This window comes from Callionymus lyra, chromosome 3 (assembly GCF_982586985.1).
Source record: "Callionymus lyra chromosome 3, fCalLyr1.hap1.1, whole genome shotgun sequence".
NCBI lineage: Eukaryota > Metazoa > Chordata > Actinopteri > Syngnathiformes > Callionymidae > Callionymus > Callionymus lyra.
Window position 1 is genome coordinate 20,255,601 of NC_141820.1, and position 16,260 is coordinate 20,271,860.

Genomic DNA, 16,260 nt, shown 5'->3' on the forward strand with positions numbered 1-16,260 from the left:
TAACCACTCACCTTGTGAAGTCCTTCTACTTTTGGCAGGTAAACCACCGAGTATGTCCTGTTCTTGTCGTTGTTGGCCGTCACTCTGGCCTGGGGAAGACAGTGAGTGCGTACGAGAGCTCAGACAATGATGGCTTGTTAAAATTAAGTCTTGAAACTGTTCGCACCTCCTCCGTGTGTCCCTCGGGGTCTTCTACATAAACCAGAACCTCTCCCAGCCCCGCCTCCACAGTCTCCACCAGGAACTCGGCTGGCTTCAGCACGATGTTACCTCGCGGCTCGATACCTGGGAAGTTGTAACAATTTGAAATGACTTGTTCCGATGTCTGAGATGTGAGCTAAACATCAGGAGAAAGCATGCGTGAGTCATAGAAGCAGCAGATTTAAACGCTTCCTAAAACTGCCAAAGACTTTCTTTGGCATCGTGTTGTGAAACTCTGGAAAATGGATTCCAGCTGCAGGACACTCCTGAGAAGATGGTTTTCACCCGGAGCTCTTGAGTTTCACTCACCTGGTCCGAAGGCTTTGGCCAACCTCGGGTGCAGTGTCCTGGCCCTCAGGGGGGCGCCTGGCTTGAGCTTGGATTTGGGGAACTGGGACAGGTAGGTCATCACAGAGTGCTCGTCCACATTGGGGTCCACAATCTCCTCTGGTGCGATGACCTGTGAGGTGAGCAGAGGTCGTCCAACACTGTTTTGTGGCAGCAGTTCTTTCATATACACCAGTACTTTGTTCGATTAGGATTATCGGAGTTATATATTTTTCGTTAGCTTGTTCTTTTTTAATAGTTTTCACTTTATTTGTGCAACTCAACACATGAGTTGATGTGGATTTCAGGGAACAAAACAAATTTTAAATCTTTAAATTCACTACTGAACGAGTAGCTCAATCTGCTGAGGGGTCTTAAGGTAGTTGAAGCTTAACCCTTATCTCAGGGTCAAAGTGACCGTGACCTGTGGCCCCTGAAAACAAATGTGTGAAGTATTCCTTGTGTTCTCTAGGTCCAAATGAATGACCTCCCTGGCTTCAAGAAATACATATGCAGTATCGAGACTCTGGGTCACCTTGACCCACTAGGTTTAAAATAGTGGAGGCAGGAAATATAGCAGTGGCTGCTGGCCCATGATTTGGCTGTTTTTTTGTATTTTATTTATCGTTTTATCTTTTATTTATTTTAGTTTTTTAGTTTTAAATTAACATAGTTTTAATCATCAACACTCCGCAAAAGCAATGCAGACAGGCCAGTTCTAAATGGGACTTTGGGGCGCTGGAGAGAGCGAACATCTTGATTTAAATACTTAATAGTAAACAGTCACATCAATTTATCAGGTAGTTTAGATCAGATGGTAGTGCACTTCACATTTTTGGAAGTTTTAGTACGTGCAATTTTGCCGGTTCGAGTCCCACTCCTGGTATTATAATTTGACTTTTTTTTGTGTGTTAATATTAGTTTTTTTTTTATTTTTATTAATTTGTTAGTTAATTAGTTTAGTGATATTAGTCTTCTTAAGATATATTTTTTATTTATTTTTCTTTGTAGTACATTTGTGTGTGTTTGTGATAATTTGGTAGAAAGTATCTCTATTGTTCTGGCGCAGACAACAGGTTGGTTTTTAGTCTTTTAATAATTTGGTTTATTTTGTATGATGTATATAAGAGTAAAATTAAAATGAATTGAATTTTTCCTCTCTGCACCTGTGGCCCCAAACGTGTCGCAACTTCCCTATTGTAGCGCCAAAGTGGCATATCGAAGCACCTCCCTGTTCACTTTGAATAGAAACATTTCGATCAATCAGTTAGAATATAAAAAATTGAAAGGCAAATTATTTGAACCTAAAATAAATAAAGAATTCAAACATACAAATGGTTTTGTGAGGGAACTTCCATAAGGTAGTGATTAGCACTGCGTTAGCATGTCTATATTCTACACTAATCCCTCTAAACAACATCCTAACTCCTAATCATTAACGGTTAATAAGGAAGTAATTTGTTTATTAAAGGTTTAGATCCACTAATCCCAAGCGTAACCAAAATAAATCTTCTAACAGCTGCTTAAGGAACTCATTTCCTCAGAGCTACATCGAAAACATCTGCTGAGCTCGTACGCCGGTCGGACGCTAACGTTCTGAATCATTAACTATTTGTCCGTCTGACGCACATTCTGTTATTGTCTATGAGTCACGGTCGTCGACTCACGACGCGTCACATCTTCACTGTTACGTCTCCCCTGCTAATTTAGACTCGCTGGAAATAGAACAAGGCAATGTGAGTGTGTGTGTGTGTGTGTGTGTGTGTGTGTGTGTGTGTGTGTGTGTGTGTGTGTGTGTGTGTGTGTGTGTGTGTGTGTGTGTGTGTGTGTGTGTGTGTGTGTGTGTGTGTGTGAGGGGGGGTATCTGTCTCACTCTGGACCAGGCCTGTCACCAAGGCTTGTCTTCTGACCCCTGTTTGGTGCCACTTTCCAGGTTTAGATGACTTGAGATGAAACTCACACTCATTAGCTAAATAAGCTGTCATTATATTATTAGTTAATCCATTTTATTATTAATAGTTTCTGGGCATTTTTTGCCGTTTTTTTTTAACTTACTTAGGAAAAGGTTCAATGACAGTCATCTCTGAACTTCTTTTGGTTCCCACCAACTTTTTGTTTGTGTGTTTGTTGTTGTTTGTTGCTGTTTGTTATTACATTTTATTACATAAAAATGTAATAACAATTTTATAAAATGCCTTTAATTAATTAAATAATTGTATTTTCTTTTGATGTTTTTCTTCATTAATAGCATTATTTTTTTCTGAACTTGAACAGTCTTTTTTTTTTCAGTGGACCCTCACAAAAGTCCGGGTGTTCAATGTGTCCAAATTGTTTCTACAGATACTCCAAGGATGACACACAACAATCCCATTTTACCTGTGGCACACCAAGCCAGTCGTCGGCTTGTTGCATCGCCTCTCTGGCGTTTTCCACTGGCTGACTGGGATCCCAGGTTTCCCAGTCCGGACAGAGGCCTGCAGGAAGCATCAGACGACGAGAGAGGACCTGGTTAAACTCAAGACCGGTTGACTCTCAGGGTAAAGTGAAGCGTCCTACCAGGAGCACAGTTGTCCACCAGAGCTCCCAGAGCTTTTCCATCCCTCCAGTCTCGGTGGAAGTTGGTGATGGGCAATTGCGGCACTTTGTTCTGAATCCAGCCCAGCAGCCGCTGCTTGGGGGTCAGTTTCTTGGCGTCTTCGTCGTCCTCGTCTTCCCACATTGGCATGGAAATGGAGTAGTGCAGAATCAGGGTCCAGATCAGACCCAGGATCAGCTTCAAGTTTCCATCCACAATGGCTTTGGAGTCTGCGGAGACACACGTCAGATCCAAGTTAATCACCGTTGCCATAGCGACCGACAGTTGACAGCATATGTAACCTTTGATTTTATACAAATCAGCTGTTTTATATCAGCGGACAAAACCCTTCTGTGCGTATAATCGGCAGTTTTATCACCCGTGATCTGTTTATAAACCGTTGCTTTGGTTTCTTGTCTCATCCCAAGTTCATCCAAAAGTGCTGTTTATTCTCAGACAACCTAAAGTATGTCTGCACCTTCGACTGAGACCGCGACTTCTTCTGCTTCTCTTCACCAGTAGCTCGATGATGAGGCCGACAGCCGTGATGACGGATCACTGTTTGGTCACTTGTACTTTTAGGGGATACACATTTCACCGCAACCTTTAAAACTCTGATATGGTCCATGTTAACATTTCAGTGAAACAAACAACCCCAGACCATCGGCGGAGTCTTTCATCACAAGGAGCCTCTGTAAATATTGTGGATTGGAACCTGATGTTCCTTCTGAAGGCTCAGGTTTCCCGAGAAACATAGAAATTAACGAGTCATGCCAAGATTATTATTAGTGAAGACATTACATGTTACTTTTCAACGCCGTCATCGCCTGTGACTCGGCCTCCTCACCACATGACCACGAGATAGCAAGTCAACACACAAAGAACTGTATTAATCTAGGACATGTGTCAACCCAACCGTCAATATTTTTTCAACTAATGTTGTTTTTTTTAAAAAAAGGCATCAATATTATTGCATCATTTTATTTTGTCAAGTTATTTCCTGCTATTCCCCTGGTTGGCCTGCAGCTTACGGTGTGTGGCTGGATCGGCTGATGACGCAAGGCTGGTGGCGATCCGCAATCATCCAGCCCTTCATATACGCCAGATGCACCAGGGACCGGCGTCAGCTCGTTTTATAGAACCGTCTGGTATGATTGACCTCCCTTGCTCCCTCGTTTATTCACTGATGATTTCCTTGGCTCCGAGTTTTATTTCGATCATTGACTGTCTCTTTGTTCTTTTGTTCTAGTGGTCCATGCATCCAGCGGGCTTTCTGGACTTCCTTCTTTTGATTGCTTTAATTACTAAGATATGACTCTGCCACCATCATTTGGTAGACATGTGTTGTGTGTAAACTCAACTGTGTAAATTAATAAAATTGTCTATTTGATCGTAAAAAACGTTGTTAGTGCATTTGTCTTCCACTCCTCGATCTCCTTTGTTAAAGGCTCCTCATAGTTTTATGGACAAAGGTCAGGTTTAACTTTATGTTTGCTTATATTGATGAGGGAAACAACATGTTGACAGGTTAAATCCTTTAGAGGTGGTTTCTTACAGTTGACGATATTCTTGTGAAGCCTTGAGACACATATGAAGACCAAGGGGCAAAATGATGGCCCGTCCACTCACTTTTGGCCTGTGTAAGATTTTTAAAAACGCATAATTGGGTTAAAAAAAAAAGTATAGTAATAAATGGAAGTTTTAAGTGAATTAGAAATGACGTCGTAAAACACAATAATAAGAGATTAGCTTTGATGTCTCAGGGTCAGCAAACTCTTTTAAATGTCCACAATTGACCTGAAAACGATGCCACTGGAAAGGCAGATGTACTTTGGGAAGTATTATGAGTTGGTGAAGGACACAGTGGTTCAACTTGAATCACCTTAAGTGGTTTTGGTTTATCACTAGTTTGACTCTTGAATCTTTGTATGAGTGACAAAGGTGTATGTTCTTGTGGAGCTAGCAAGGGTTAACAACAGGCGCTTCTGTTCCTCTCACAGAAAACACATTTTCAGGCCTTGGAAGACATTGAGATTTTTTTTCTAAGAATGTATTTTACACCCCACATTTGGATGTGATTACACTCAACTATCTCGATGGAAGGACCAGAGTTGCAGAATCAGTTGTGATTGCAAAATGCAAGAGCTGTGTCTGAGGTTTTTTTTTTGTTCTACTATTGTTTAACTTGATTGAAATCAAAAATTAAAAGTTTTCTGGCAGTAGGTGAGAGGGTGAGGAGCTCAGTCATCCCTGAGAGACGTTGTGTAGAGCAGCTTTTTCACAAAGGAGCCATTTATGGTATTTTCTATCAAGGACAAAACCTCTCAGCAATAAAACTAAATAAAGCATGAAGTCATCTGCGATACAATAATCTGTCCATCTTTGTTCAGCCTTTATCTCAAACCCCATTAAAACCCTCTGAAGGTGAAAAGCTGCGATTTTTGTGAGAAGAAATCTGTCCAACAGAAATTCAAACACACGCTCAGCACAGAAACCGTCCAGGGAGGAAATGTTTGGAGCGACGCCGTAATGTTTTCCGAGGAAACAGCTGCTGACCAGATAAGATAACGAAGCTGCTCTCTGATCATTTATTGTAATCAAATCCAGCTCGACCATGGAAACACGTGGAGACACAAACTCAAACATGCCGTACGAAGAGGGAAGGAGCCTCTTCACAGACCTCAGGTCGGTTCACACCTGTACTGAAGACCAAAAGTGAGGTTCTCCCTCATCCCTCTGTCTTTCCTGTTCCTCCCAGCAGAACGCTGTTCACACTGAGTCTGGTTCTGCTTGAGGTTTCTTCCTGTTGAAAGGAACTTTTTCCTAACCTCTGTACCTCTTTGTGATTTGCTGGGAGCTGTTCTTTGTTTTGTTTCAAAAGTGTTATTTAAAGCATCTCTAATGTTGTGCTTATAGACTTTAATTCCGATTATATTTACTTTACATGAGTATACATAGTTGAAAACTTGTTTAATCATAATTGCACAATCTGTCCTTTCAATCAGTTTACACTATATTTGTAAGTTGAATTCAATTGCACACCACAACATATACACAGTTGCCGTTTTGTATACATTAAATAAAGCTGATGCTCCTCACCTAGATGAGTACATCAATATTGTTTAGTTTGAAAGCTCCTATAGGGCAACAATCTGATTTTATCAGAGATAATCTGTGAAAAGGATCAATTTATTCACACACTCAGACCTACAGACAATTTAGAGTTCTCAATCAATCTCTTTTTTCTTTTGAACCATGGGAGGAAATTAACGTGCCAAGAGTAAACTCAGTCAAAGTGAGGACATACATACTCCAGAAGGCATGAACGTTGTCTCAACTGGAAATGGACCTGCAATCTTATGCTTAACTGTCCCCGATATGATCCCCGTGTTTAGAATTGCATAATTTCTTTTAACGGGAAAGGAATTTGACCGTGTCCCTGGGGGGTTCTTCGTGGTATCAGATACCCTGATGAAGGCTCTCTGTCAGAGGTGTCAGATCTTGGGTCGCACAAAGCAAGTCAGCTTTGGACTCCAACACTGCCTTTTTTGTCTCTGATCCTGTTCATAACTTTTACGGACATCATCTCTAGACGTAGCGAGGGCGTTGAGTGGGTGGGTTTATGATTGGAGAACTGCTGTTTGCTGATGACACGGTCCTGTTGGCTTCATCAGACTCACCTTCACCTTGAGCTAGCGCTTGACCGATTGTGAGGATGAAAATTGACACTTCTAAAATCCTAGGCCATGGTTCTCAGTTGGGGTTGTGCCCCCAAGTGAAGGAGTTCAGGTATGTTAGGGTCTTTTTAGAGTGTCAGATCGACAGACTATGGTGAAAAGAGAGCTAAGCCAAAAGGCTACCTCTCTCACAAAACTCTCTGGTCCATCAACCATCCTATCCTCACCTGTGGTCACTAACAGTGAGTAGCAACCAAAAACAAGATCGTACAAGCAGCTTAAAATCAGCGATAGGGTGAGAGTCATGGTCATCATGGAGAGGCTCGAAGTAGAGCCTGTGCATGACATGCTTTGGTCATTCGAATTGGCTTGAGTATTTGATTAGCATGTTTCCCGGAGGCTTCACTCATGTTCATGTCTCTCTGCTGGTCCAGGGGCTGATGAAAGAAATCCCTGAAAATGTTTTAGTTGATGGATGTGTTCTCTTAAAGACTGTGCCAAGCATCGTTTGAACCCCTTTAGAAGTACAGATAAGACCCTGGTATTGTAGAAAACCTACATGATATCCATCCTTAAATGTTACATTAAAACACTTAAAATTCAAATAAAAAAGCTGTATTTTGTTTTTCTCTCATGTAATGACTTGAACTGAGACAGAGTTAAAGGTTTTACCGGCTCTTGGGTCGACTGTCTGACACTGAACCTACAAAGAAAATGGGCCATAACTACGTCACAAAGTCACTATAAAAAAAAACACACAGCAGGAAAAATAGTTGGTAACTCAAATCCGGCCTGTAGTTATGATCCAACCTTCACTGCAGAAGAAGGAGTTGATGGTTTGTGGTCACAAGTTTATTTGAGGCCATGAAGGTGGTCAGAGTTCCAGGTCTACTGCAGGGCAGTCATCCATTTAAAGTGAGTGTCAATGTATTCATCAGCAGTAAGAGGAAGCATCTGGACTTTCGGGAAGCAGAGAGACACCAGGAGAGCCGACAGACATGGACGACATGAAACTTGAGACTCCGATCCTCCGCAGGAAATTTTCCCAGAAATCCCGCTAAGATAGCAAAGTGATTACTCGGCATGTTTCTATTGGAATGGATGTTTTTCTATTAACAGATATCTTCACATGATGGTATCGATTATCACCACGACGACAAACAACCCTTCACAACAAGCTGCCAACATTCATCTCCAACGGCAACCAAACAGCAGAGAAACAATGAGAGTCAGTGTCTGCCAGGGCCGACCCGTCCGACCCCCGCAAGAACCCGTGAAACATGGGCTCGCTACACAACGACAGGAAGTGATGTCGTCTTGGTGGAAAAGAGGCGTCGAGAAGGAAAATATGACCACGATGGTTCTCTGATGAGGTCATCATCGCGAGCCTCTCTGTGATTGATGGTGCCAGTACAGACCATCCATCCAGCTTGAGATGTTTTCATGAAGTCAAACGTGACCTCAACGACCTTCAAGGGGGCAACCAGGAGACACTCAGAAAAGGTGGCTGATGCACAACGCAGGAGAGCAGCATAACTTTTCATCTTTTTTATTAGATTCATCATTTCATTTTTTTTAATTCTAGGACACGTTCAATAGTGTTACTTTTCCTCTTTTATATATTTTATTTTTATATTTTATTCTTAAAATGCTAATAAAAGAGGTTGAGATTTTGCCAGTAGTTTATTTATTTTTATGGTATTCTCTCTATAATATTGACTTTTTCCATGTCAATATTTAAAATATTATTTTACAGTTTTTTAGTTTTATTTTGTTTTGCTGAAAATGTAAGTTGTTTCCTTATGATAAATTATATAATTGGAATAACAATAATATAATTACTTAACGAATTATTTTGTTCTTAATGTATTTTAACATATTGTTGTCTTATGTCTAAAAATAATTAGATACCATTTTGTTAAAGGGCAATTGTTATTTTGTTGTATTAAATTATCATGACATATTAATCACATAAATAATATTTGAAATAATTCATATACAAGCAACACTGTGTTAGAGCTGCAGCATCACAGTTTACAGTGATATTTAACCTCCAAAAATAAAACATAGAGAAGTTAATAATGAACCGTCTATTAATGTCTGACTGTATTTATGTGGCCCTCATGAGGTCAAAGATCATGTAGAAACAATTAAACTTATTTAGAAATAATTTATGTTATTCATTACTTTTCTTACTATATATGATTATATATAACAATCAATTCTTATAACATAATTTCTATAATATTTAAGACATTGTTTAAAACGTCTACATGAAGCAGAGTTTCCAGATACGACGCAGTGATTGACAGATCACAGGAGGTGATATATTGATGGTGTGTGACGCTCTGTTTCACACACACTCACTTGAACAGCAGGGGGTCAACAGCTACATCAATATGTGGGTGTTGTTGTTTATCCAGACTGGGTTCATGAAGACAGACAGCTATTTCAATCACACACACACACACACCTGTGGTCTATAAAAGACAGCTGACACACACACACTGTCTCACACACTCACACACACATCAGTCTGACATAGCAAAAAACTATGGGTCGTCATGATGCTGCAGGTCAAAGGTCACAACATGTTTGTTTTGTCAAAGATGACCAGATAAAAATTTACAAATATCTTTTTTTGCGACATTTTCAACACAACTGTGAAAATCACAATCAGCGTGGATGACGGGAATTACATTTGTGTGTGTGTGCAGTTGTGTGTGCAGTTGTGTGTGTCAGCTGTCATCGTCACAGTTGCTCTGAAGTATTTCCAACAACAGCTGGAGGGTCAAAAGATCCTTACACACTTTCTCAACCGTGATCTTCCTCGACACCCTCACAAACACACACACACACACACACACACCGACACACACACACATTAGCTGTCCTCCCCCAATCCATGTCATGTGGTGGGAGACGTTGGAGAGCAACTGAACTGAACCTTTGTTGTTCCGAATCAAACTATGATGAGGCAGCAATGTGACGATCAGCAGATCTTTTGCACAAACACACAAAGTTTGAGAAACTGAAACCGCATGACGGATATTTCAAACACAAGAGTCACTCACAAACACACACAAATGTACATGAAAAGTCAACTTTCAAGTCAGGCTATAGTCATAGTTTCTTGTGTGTTTTACAACTTTGTCCTGCAGACTCTGGTGCAAACCAATGACACAGACCTTTACTAGTGAGTCACGGTGTGTGTGTGTGTTTCACACACTTGTGGGGGTGAGGTATTCCCCAGTTTCTGGTGGATTTTCAAGTGTGTGTGTAGGTGTACATATGTGCGCTGGAACATTCTTCGGTGCTGACGAACGTGTGCGACACGTGAACACATGGAAAGCATTAGTGCGCCTGAAAGCAGGTCACTCGGTCTGATCACAGACTCACTTACCGACTAAGCTCGCGCAACAAAAACTGTGCAAACACTGAGATTTTATCCGACTCTCTGGTTTCACACACCTCCTTGACACAGAAGCCACACTAGCCAGCAGACGACGCAGCTGTTCCTCGTGAGTTGAAGCTGGTGTCTACGGACGACGTCTCATTACGGTCGGTAGCATTTAAACTAACTGTGTCCAGCTACACATCTTGTGCAAACTTATGAATGCATAACACAAATACACAAGTGAAATTACGCCATCAGCGCAGTCAAACAAACACAAAAACCAACACAAAAAGTAAAAACGTAATTCAAGACAGCAACAACCACAGTTCATCAATAGCATCGCACACCTACACAATGACAACCATAGACACTAACACACCTACACAATGACAACCATAGATGCTTACACACCTACACAATGACAACCATAGACAATTACACACCTACACAATGACAACCATAGACACTAACACACTTCCACAATGACAACCATAGACACTAGCACAATTACACAATGACAACTATAGGCACTAACACACTCACACAAGACAACCATAGACACTAACACAATGACAACCATAGAACTAACACAATTACACAATGACAACCATATACACTAACGCACTTACGCAATGACAACCATAGGCACTAACACACTCACACATTGACAACGATAGACACTAACACACTTACACAATAACAACCATATACACTAATACACCTACACAATGACAACCATAGACACTAACACACCTACACAATGACAACCATAGACACTAACACACTTCCACAATGACAACCATAGACGCTAACACATTTACACAATGACAACTTTAGTCACTAACACACTTACACAAGACAACCACAGACACTAACACACTTACACAATGACAACCACAGACACTAACACCTACACAATGACAACCATAGACACTAACATACCGACACAATGACAACCATAGACACTAACACACCTACACAATGACAACCACAGACACTAACACACTTCCACAATGACAACCATATACACTAACACACTTACACAATGACAACCACAGACACTAACACCTACACAATGACAACCATAGACACTTACACACCTACACAATGACAACCATAGACACTAACACACCTACACAATGACAACCACAGACACTAACACCTACACAATGACAACCATAGACACTAACACACCTACACAATGACAACCACAGACACTAACACCTACACAATGACAACCATAGACACTTACACACCTACACAATGACAACCATAGACACTAACACACCTACACAATGACAACCATAGACACTAACACACCTACGCAATGACAACCATAGACACTAACATACCGACACAATGACAACCATAGACACTAACACACCTACACAATGACAACCACAGACACTAACACACTTCCACAATGACAACCATATACACTAACACACTTACACAATGACAACCACAGACACTAACACCTACACAATGACAACCATAGACACTTACACACCTACACAATGACAACCATAGACACTAACACACCTACACAATGACAACCACAGACACTAACACCTACACAATGACAACCATAGACACTAACACACCTACACAATGACAACCACAGACACTAACACCTACACAATGACAACCATAGACACTTACACACCTACACAATGACAACCATAGACACTAACACACCTACACAATGACAACCACAGACACTAACACACTTCCACAATGACAACCATCTACACTAACACACTTACACAATGACAACCACAGACACTAACACACCTACACAATGACAACACAGACACTAACACGCCTATACAATGACAACCATAGACACTAACACACCTACACAATGACAACCACAGACACTAACACACTTCCACAATGACAACCATAGACACTAACACACCTACACAATGACAACCACAGACACTAACACACTTACACAATGACAACCACAGACACTAACACACTTCCACAATGACAACCATAGACACTAACACACTTACACAATGACAACCATAGACACTAACACACTTACACAATGACAACCACAGACACTAACACAATGACAGCCATATACACTAACACACTTACACAATGACAACCACAGACACTAACGCAATGACAACCATAGACACTAACACACTTACACAATGACAACCAAAGACACTAACACACTTACACAATGACAACCATATACACTAACACACTTACACAATGACAACAGAAGACACTAACACACTTACACAATGACAACCATATACACTAACACACTTACACAATGACAACAGAAGACACTAACACACCTACACAATGACAACCACAGACACTAACACCTACACAATGACAACCATAGACACTTACACACCTACACAATGACAACCATAGACACTAACACACCTACACAATGACAACCACAGACACTAACACACTTCCACAATGACAACCATATACACTAACACACTTACACAATGACAACCACAGACACTAACACACCTACACAATGACAACACAGACACTAACACGCCTACACAATGACAACCATAGACACTAACACACCTACACAATGACAACCACAGACACTAACACAATGACAGCCATATACACTAACACACTTACACAATGACAACCACAGACACTAACGCAATGACAACCATAGACACTAACACACTTACACAATGACAACCAAAGACACTAACACACTTACACAATGACAACCATAAACACTAACACACTTACACAATGACAACAGAAGACACTAACACACTTACACAATGAGAACCAGAGACTTTAACAAACTTACACAATGACAATCAAACCAACTAACACACTCACAATAAACAGCTTGAGACAATAAAACAATTACACCATCAAAGACATGTATAAAAAATACACTAGAACTAGAACTTGACGTTTCACAAACACACACTTGCTTCTGCACCCACATGACTACACAAAAACTAGCAAAGATGCCGTGTAACACACATACACAGTGTAGCACAACTAAACCAACACATATACACTTAATTAAACGGCGGTGCAGTGACAGGTCAACAATACTTGTGTATGTAAGTTATGTAGGTTTATGAAGTACTGTCAGTTTACGAGTGTATGTGTTACACACTTGAGCTACACAACTCTCAACAACCTGACCAACAATCATGGCAGTCACACAAACACTGTGATATTATGACAACGAGTAACTTCAAAAGCCACACACACACGCCTGCTCGTCCGGCTGCCCGTCACACCGGGACCCCTCACTTCCGTTGTTTTGTGTAACTGGACACGAGGGGCTGTCGGGGTCTCGGGGAGGTCAGAGGTCAGCAACTCTCATGTGAGTGGCAGCTGAAGCTCACAGCTGAAACTGTCAGCGGCCAACGTGTGACCACAACTGCAATTACCCGGTGAGTGCGTGATTCCAGCGGAGCTGGAGCTCCGAGGAGCCGAGAGAGTCACTGGAGATGTTCGATGGATCACATGAACGTCCGCCAGACTCTGACGGGTCGTGAAGTCCAAACATACTTTCTGGCCAGAACCGGATTGAAAAACCAAACATTGTGGTAAACTTTTTGAGAGGAAATTTAGCGGATAACTGATGACTTAAAATTGTCTGTCAAACAGAAAAAAAGTTTATATACAACTTGTATTTATCTTAAAATACTTTTTTATTTGAACTTTGGTTGACTTTTCTTTAATATCTGGTTCTGTTGCTATGGAATGTAGCATTTTAATATTACAAAGGTTCAAAACTTGTGGTTTGTGGACCAGTTAAGGCCTTAAGGACCTTTTCCTTTAGATAGTACTTCACGAGATCCTTCACATGTTTGCTTCTTAAACCCTTCAGATAAGCAGGTGAAGATGGATTTATGTCACATTCTACCAGACTGAAAACTTTATACTTTAACAAAGATTTTTACATTTAAACAATAAGAAATAGCATTTTATTTTCTGGTAAATTAGCCAAATGTTGCCTAATTTGGTGCTTGAGAATAAAATAATAAAATAATGGACAATAATGGACAATTTTCATATCACTTCTTAATTTAAACTTTTAAATTCCCGTTTTTTACGACTTTCAATTTTCCCCTTTTTGTTTTCTCTCTAATTGTATGAGTGAGTATTTCTTTCCCCACAACTATATCCTTCAAACATGTTACAGTTAAATGATACAACTTTTTAATAACTAATGACATTTCTATTTGTATATACTCTAATAACATTTCCAACTTCATCCTTATGTTTATTCTACTTATTGTATTGTGTTCTTTGTTACTTTACACTGGGTTAGTCGTGCCAGATATAGTTTATAGTTCTTTTTATATCACTTTAACACAGTGTTAGTTGTTTAATTATGAAAAGACTTGAGTTTTTTTTTAAAGTGAATCAATTATCTTAAAATTGTGTCATTTTAGTTTTGTTTTCTAAACTTTTTTTAAAGGTTATAAGGTGAATAGAAAACTGATGATTCAGGGGAAAGCCTTGGTTTCCATGGTGACGTGATGCTGAGCCGTCACTCTCCTCCACCTGGACACACCTGCGCACGCGCTCACACTCACTCACCGATGGACACCAGCCGGATGTGTTCCCTCTCCAGGAACTCCAGCGCCACGGACACGTTCTCCAGCTTCATCTGCCGAAAGTTGGGCCTGGTGTGGTACTTCCGGTACATCTTCTTCTGGCTCAGGACCTCCAGGAGCCCGATCAGCTTGAGTCCGTCGCTCAGGTCCTTCTGCAGGTCGTTGATCCTCTTGCTGACGCACTTGAGGTGCTCGTTGCACCAGCGGGTGAAGGTGTTCTGCTGGATCTTCTTCCACGGCGCGTCCTCGGCCAGGTCCTTCTCGGTGGCCGGCATCTCCTCCTCCTCCTCCTCGCCCAGCTCCGGGCTCTGGAAGAAGAGAGGCATCTGCTGCTGCGGCTCCAGGAACCCGCTGTTGCTCATCATAGCGCCGCGTCAGGAGCGGGAGAGAAGGAGAGACCAGACTTTCGGGAGAAGTTGGAGAACATGCGCAGAACCAGGCGCATGGAGTTGAGAAGAAGACGCGGAGACAACAAGGGAGAGAACCCGCCGCGGACACACGAGAACTCGGGTTTAAAAAGCTCGGCGTCAGGCGGCTGGAATGTTCCTGCCGTGACCATATACAACCGGCCCCCGAACCCACCGAGATACCGAGCCCTGCGCTCATTGGAAGCGACGTCCGGGGGGGGCGGGGGAAACCATCGGACCCCCCACTCGGATCCCCCCCCTCCAGGCTCCGGCGCGCAGGTCCGGGTGACACCTCCGAGTATTTTTAGAGGCTCCAAAACAGGGACGCGCTGCGGGGCCAAGACGCTCGTAAACCGGCGAGAGGAGAAAACTACGACCAGACGGAAGTTGTACTTCCAACCACACAAAAGCATATCCAGACATTAATAATAATTATTGTTATTTGTACTATCTATTGGTGTGTCTATAATAATAATTAATTCATTTTTTGTTATAATTATAATAATTATTATTATTAGTAGTAGTAGTAGTATTAGGGATGTTACAAAATATTTATATGGTGATGTATCACAATATTATTTTCCTCAATACTGTATCAATATTCGACAGCATATATCGATCAGACTTTTTAGTTGTGTTTAGTGTTACTATAGTTTTAAAGGTTTAAAGTCCAATTAATTTTTACATTTTACGTGCAAATATTCACACTGTTTTTCCATTTTTCTGTTGTAATTAAAACTCCGTCCACTATGGCCACTCTTGCCTTCTCTAAATGAACGTCCTGTGCGATCCCAACGATGACTGAGGACGAGAGGATACAGTCGACTCCAGCTACTTGAACAGCAGATTTTGGTTTCTAAAAAAATTTAATCAGTTACGACTTCATCAAGAGTCATGTGGTCCATACATTCTGCAACTCCAGAGTTGTATTATTATTATTATTATTATTATTATTATTATTATTAAAATGGTGGCCATTTTTCGGATCTCTCAAAATAGATATTTAAAGCATCAAATTATAATTTTTAATGTAAAAGCTGTTAAGGGGTTATGGATTGCACAATGAATGTTAAAACATTTT

The 16,260-nt window shown here is 41.0% G+C and overlaps 1 protein-coding gene across 6 annotated transcripts in view; it reads right to left on the bottom strand.

Moving 5' to 3' along the window:
- flncb (filamin C, gamma b (actin binding protein 280)) overlaps positions 1 to 15,220 on the bottom strand; it is a 38,039-nt gene extending 22,819 nt beyond the window's left edge. For 3 of the 6 annotated variants that reach the window (XM_087786911.1, XM_087786909.1, XM_087786908.1), the window contains exons 1-6: positions 14,756 to 15,220; positions 3,085 to 3,333; positions 2,905 to 3,002; positions 511 to 661; positions 167 to 285; positions 12 to 89 (exon numbers count right to left, since the gene is read on the bottom strand). In XM_087786911.1, the coding sequence (XP_087643037.1) occupies positions 12 to 89; positions 167 to 285; positions 511 to 661; positions 2,905 to 3,002; positions 3,085 to 3,333; positions 14,756 to 15,137 (1,077 nt within the window). In that variant the 5' untranslated portion in view covers positions 15,138 to 15,220. The remainder of the gene's footprint in view (positions 1 to 11; positions 90 to 166; positions 286 to 510; positions 662 to 2,904; positions 3,003 to 3,084; positions 3,334 to 14,755) is intronic. The other 3 variants (XM_087786912.1, XM_087786910.1, XM_087786913.1) reach the window with 2 other exon arrangements.
- Between the last annotated feature and the right edge of the window lie 1,040 nt (positions 15,221 to 16,260).